The sequence below is a fragment of the Chiloscyllium plagiosum genome, unplaced genomic scaffold, assembly GCF_004010195.1.
Source record: "Chiloscyllium plagiosum isolate BGI_BamShark_2017 unplaced genomic scaffold, ASM401019v2 scaf_3175, whole genome shotgun sequence".
Classification (NCBI taxonomy): Eukaryota; Metazoa; Chordata; class Chondrichthyes; order Orectolobiformes; family Hemiscylliidae; genus Chiloscyllium; species Chiloscyllium plagiosum.
In genome coordinates this window covers 1-5,755 of record NW_025214125.1, presented here as the reverse complement: position 1 = coordinate 5,755, position 5,755 = coordinate 1, and the positions used below count along the sequence as shown (strand labels likewise).

The following is a 5,755-nucleotide window of genomic DNA, read 5'->3' as shown; positions in this document are numbered from 1 at the left end:
CTTTTATATCTTTCCCCTCTCACCCTAAACCTATGCCCCTTCTAGTTCTGGACTCCCCCACCCCAGGGAAAAGACTTTGTCTATTTACCCTATCCATGCCCCTCATGATTTTATAAACCTCTATAAGGTCACCCCTCAGCCTCCGACGCTCCAGGGAAAACAGCCCCAGCCTGTTCAGCCTCTCCCTGTAGCTCAGACCCTCCAACCCTGGCAACCTCCTTGTAAATCGTTTCTGCAGTCTCCAGTTTAATACCGTCCTTCCTATAACAGGGAGACCAGAATGGTTTGCCATACTCCAAATGTGGCCTAACCAATGTCTTGTATGTTACATAACGTCCCAACTGCTGTACTCAACGCACTAACCAATGAAGATGGGCGTGCCAAACTCCTCCATCACCGCCCTGTCTGCCTGACCCCTGATGTGCTTCTGTTTAACAACACTCTCCAAGGCCCCACCATTAAGTCCCTTACCAAAACACAGCACCTCCACATTTATCTAAATTAAACTCCATCCGCCACTCCGCGGCCCACAGATTCATCTGATCAATTTATTCCCTCCCATTGTACACAATACCATTGGATCAAACTCCCTCCCATTGTACACAATCCCAATGGATCAATCCCCTTCCCATTGTACACAATCCCAATGGATCAATCCCCTTCCCATTGTACACAATCCTAATGGATCAATCCCCTTCCCATTGTATACAATCCCAATGGATCAACCTCCCTCCCATTGTACACATCCCAGTGGATCAATCCCCTTCCCATTGTACACCATCCCAATGGATCAATCCCCTTCCCACTGTACACAATCCCAATGGATCAATCTCCTTCCCACTGTACACATCCCAATGGATCAATCCCCTTCCCATTGTACACAATCCCAATGGATCAATCCCTTCCCACTGTACACAATACCAATGGATCAATCCCCTTCCCATTGTACACAATCCCAATGGATCAACCTCCTTCCCACTGTACACAATACCAATGGATCAATCCCCTTCCCATTGTACACATCCCAATGGATCAACCTCCCTCCCATTGTACACAATCCCAATGGATCAATCACCTTCCCATTGTATACAATCCCAATGGATCAATCCCCTTCCCATTGTACACAATCCCAATGGATCAATCCCCTTCCCATTGTATACAATCCCAATGGATGTACACCCGTCCCATTGTACACAATCCCAATGGATCAATCCCCTTCCCACTGTACACAATACCAATGGATCAATCCCCTTCCCACTCTACACAATCCCAAAGGATCAACCTCCCTCCCATCGTACACATCCCAATGGATCAAACCCCCTCCCATTGTACACAATCCCAATGGATCAACCTCCCTCCCATTGTCCATATCCCAGTGGATCAATCCCCTTCCCATTGTATACAATCCCAATGGATCAATCCCCTTCATATTGTACACAACCCCAATGGATCAATCCCCTTCCCATTGTACACAATCCCAAAGGATCAATCCCCTTCCCATTGTACACATCCCAATGGATCAATCCCCTTCCCACTGTACACAATCCCAAAGGATCAACCTCCCTCCCATCGTACACATCCCAATGGATCAAACCCCCTCCCATTGTGCACAATCCCAATGGATCAATCTCCCTCCCATTGTACACATCCCAGTGGATCAATCCCCTTCCCATTGTCCACATCCCAGTGGATCAATCCCCTTCCCATTGTATACAATCCCAGTGGATGTACCCCCTTTCCATTGTACACAATCCCAATGAATCAATCCTCTTCCCACTGTACACAATCCCAATGGATCACTCTCCCTCCCATTGTACACAATCCCAATGGATCAACCTCCCTCCCATTGTACACAATCCCAATGGATCAATCCCCTTCCCACTGTACACAATCCCAATGGATCAATCTCCCTCCCATTGCACACAATCCCAATGGATGTACCCCCTTCCCATTCCTTCCCATTGTGCACAATCCCAATGGATCAAACCCTCTCCCATTGTGGCCAATCCCACTGGATGTACCCCCTTCCCATTCCCCTGCACAGTTCACCGTAAACCCCTCCTGATTTTGGTATTGTCTGCTGCCCGTACCTCGGGTGTTTGGTGACGATGAGGATATTGGAGATGGAACCGGGAGGGCTCTCTGGGCACTGAGGGGTTGGGCGAGCGGACAGGAGGTTGCTGGGTAGCCGGTGTCAAGTGTGTTGACCTTTTTGCCCCCCCGTCTCCCTGCAGTATGGCCGCTACATCCGACTGACGGTGCGGCAGGAGAAAGGCCTGTCCTGTATCGCCGAGCGCCTCACGCACGAGAATGACCGCGTGGTCAAGGCAGTGTCCGGAGCGCTTCGTAACCTGTCTCTTGACGCCCGGAACAAGGAACTGATTGGTGAGTCCGCGACGTCCTTTCCAGACCGCTCCCTCCCTCCCCCAAAAAAAACAATGTTTTGTGTTTGGATTGGACCAGACGGTGGAACTAAGAATCCTGCAGGGAGTAACTCCCCTCCTGACTCTCCCCCCGAAGCCTGTCCCACCATCTACAAGGCACGGGTCAGGAGGGTGAGGGAATACTCCCCCCTTGCCCCTGGATGGGGGCAGCTCCAACAACACTCGAGAAGCTCGACCTCATCCAGGGACAAAGCAGCCCCCCCTCCACACCCACAACACCCCCTCCCTCCCTCCCCCCCCACCGACGCTCAGTAGCAGCAGGGTGGGCCATCTACAAGGGGCACTGCAGAAACTCACCAAAGACCCTCAGGCAGCACCTTCCCCCAAACCCACGGCCCCCACTCCCACCCAGAAGGACAAGGAGGGGGGGCAGCGGGTACATGGGAACACCACCCCCCCCCACCCTCCACTCCACACATAACCTAGTCTGTCGACAACTACCCAACCCTCCCATCAAAGACAATCCCTCTCGATCCCTAATCGTCCCAACAAAGGCCATCAGTCTAGACTGCTATTTCCCCCATTTTTAAGACCATCTCTCTCAACCCCGGACCCTCCCATCAAAGACAATCCCTCTCGATCCCTAATCGTCCCAACAAAGGCCATCAGTCTAGACTGCTATTTCCCCCATTTTTAAGACCATCTCTCTCAACCCCGGACCCTCCCATCAAAGACAATCCCTCTCGATCCCTAATCGTCCCAACAAAGGCCATCAGTCTAGACTGCTATTTCCCCCATTTTTAAGACCATCTCTCTCAACCCCGGACCCTCCCATCAAAGACAATCCCTCTCGATCCCTAATCGTCCCAACAAAGGCCATCAGTCTAGACTGCTATTTCCCCCATTTTTAAGACCATCTCGACAACTACCCAACCCTCCCATCAAAGACAATCCCTCTCGATCCCTAATCGTCCCAACAAAGGCCATCAGTCTAGACTGCTATTTCCCCCATTTTTAAGACCATCTCTCTCAACCCCGGACCCTCCCATCAAAGACAATCCCTCACCGTCCCCAAGCTCTGCTTGTGAACGGCCCACCCGGCTCTCTACGGTAGATGTAGCGCCTAATCTGAGTTTTGTTGCTTCCCCTCTATTTCCAGGGAAACATGCGATGCCCAATCTAATTTTCAATTTGCCATCGAGCCAGCAGTCCACTCCTGCTCGGAATGACGACACCGTTGTGTCGATACTCCAGACCATCAACGAGGTGGTCATTGGCAACGTGGACGCAGCCAAGAAACTCCGGGAGCTGCAGGGCGTTGAGAAGCTGGTGTTGATGAACAAGTCGAGGTAAGGCTGCCTCATATAAGGTTTCTCATCAAATATCAGCAAGGCCTATTCCCTCCCACTGTACGCAATCCCAATGGATCAAACCCCTTCCCCGTTCCCTCCCACTGTACACAATCCTCGTGGATCAAACCACTTTCCCATTCCCTTCCACTGTACACAATCCCAATGGATCACACTCCATTCCCATTTCCCTCCCACTGTACGCAATAAATGGATCACACCCCTTCCCATTCCCTCCCACTGTACACAACTCCAATGGATCAAACCCCTTTCCATTTCCCTCCCACTGTACATAATCCCAATGGATCAAACCCCATTCCCATTCCCTCCCACTGTACACAATCCTAGTGGATCAAACCCATTCCCCATTCCCTCCCACTGTACACAATCCCAATGGATCACACCCCTTCCCATTTCCCTCCCACTGTACACAACTCCAATGGATCAAACCCCTTCCCATTTCCCTCCCACTGTACATAATCCCAATGGATCACACCCCTTCCCCATTCCCTCCCATTGTACACAATCCCAATGGATCACACCCCTTCCCATTCCCTCCCACTGTACACAACTCCAATGGATCAAACCCCTTCCCATTCCCTCCCACTGTACATAATCCCAATGGATCACACCCCTTCCCCGTTCCCTCCCACTGTACCCCATCCAAATGGATCAAACCCCTTTCCCATTTCCCTCCCACTGTACCCCATCCAAATGGATCCAGCCCCCGTCCTGAGGAACACAAGGGGGTGCCCGGCTGCTGAATGTTCCCAGACGCTGGCCAACCTTGTGTGTTGTTGCTGTGTCCAGCAGCCGCTCCGAGAGGGAGATCAAGGCCGTGGGGACCGTGCTACAGACACTGTGGGGGTACAAGGAGCTCCGCAAACAACTGGAAAAGGACGGCTGGAAAAAGGCTGACTTCCAGGTAAAGGCCGGAGCGTTCCCAGGTTGGGGCACACCGTGAGTGACTTTGGCCCGTGTGGCAAGGGTTAGGGCTGTTCTATCCAGCACCAGGAAGGCCATCGGCAGGGGTGGGAGAACAGCAATATTTTCCCAGACAGATTCCCGGGAGGGCAGGACTGACGTAGGGAGAGAGACCGGATCGGTTTGGATTATGTTCCCTGGGGTTGAGCAGGATGGGGGAGTGGGCATCTCATAGAAACCTATAAAACTCCGACAGGACTCGACAGGGGAAACGCGGGAAAGATGTTCCTCATGAGTGGGGTGGGGGGTGTGGTTCCCAGAACCACAGGGTGGGGTTTGGAGGAATTTTGGGGGGTGGGGGGGAGGTCATTGCCTGAAATACTGGGCAGGACTGAGATGGGGGAAGAGATGTCTTCACCCACAGAGTGGGGAGCCTGTGGGATTCTCCCTTCTCAGAAGGCAGTTGAGGGCAAAACATGGCTTTCAGGAAGGAGTTACTTTCCGTTTTTTGGAGCTAAAGGGTGTGGGGGAAGAAAGCAGCGTCGGCCATGGTCTCGTTGAGCGATGGAGACGGCTCAGTGGGCCCAATGGCCGTCTCACACCCCTCTTCTCCAAGTCTTGGCGGAAGTCTTCAAAGCCCTGCAGGGGCGAGTGGGGGCGTTGTTGTTCCCGGTGTCAGGAGGGGGGTGGGTTGAAGAGAATTGGGGGTGGGGGTTGGCAGGAATCGGAGGGACCGGGCGCCATTTTGGACTGGGTTAGCAGTTGCGATCTGATAGGAGTGACGGGAGCAGACTTAATGGGGGACACTCCCAAAAGGTAGTGTGAAGGAAAGAAGGGGGCGTGGGGGAGGAGGGGAATGGGGGCTGATACAGTCGGCTCATCCACAGGAGCGGGCTGAATGGCCAACCCGCCTGCTGTCATCCCCCACCCCCACCCAACCGCCATCGCTCTCTCCCAGTCTGACGCCTTCAACCACCAACCCCCCCAACCCCCTGTTCTTCGGCAGGTCACCAGCACCAACCGTGGAGTGTCGGGAAACGCCTACGACGACAGCACACTGCCCCTGATCGAGAAAGACCAGCGAGGAGGTGAGGGTGG

The 5,755-nt window shown here is 53.1% G+C and overlaps 1 protein-coding gene across 1 annotated transcript in view; it reads left to right on the top strand.

Annotated features, from left to right (window-relative positions):
- Positions 1 to 5,745, top strand: part of LOC122547810 (catenin delta-1-like) — a gene marked incomplete at its 3' end in the record, with an annotated part of 35,237 nt that extends 29,492 nt beyond the window's left edge. Inside the window, exons 9-12 of the mRNA XM_043686390.1 lie at positions 2,235 to 2,385; positions 3,544 to 3,733; positions 4,544 to 4,658; positions 5,664 to 5,745. Coding sequence (XP_043542325.1) covers positions 2,235 to 2,385; positions 3,544 to 3,733; positions 4,544 to 4,658; positions 5,664 to 5,745 — 538 coding nt within the window. The remainder of the gene's footprint in view (positions 1 to 2,234; positions 2,386 to 3,543; positions 3,734 to 4,543; positions 4,659 to 5,663) is intronic.
- Between the last annotated feature and the right edge of the window lie 10 nt (positions 5,746 to 5,755).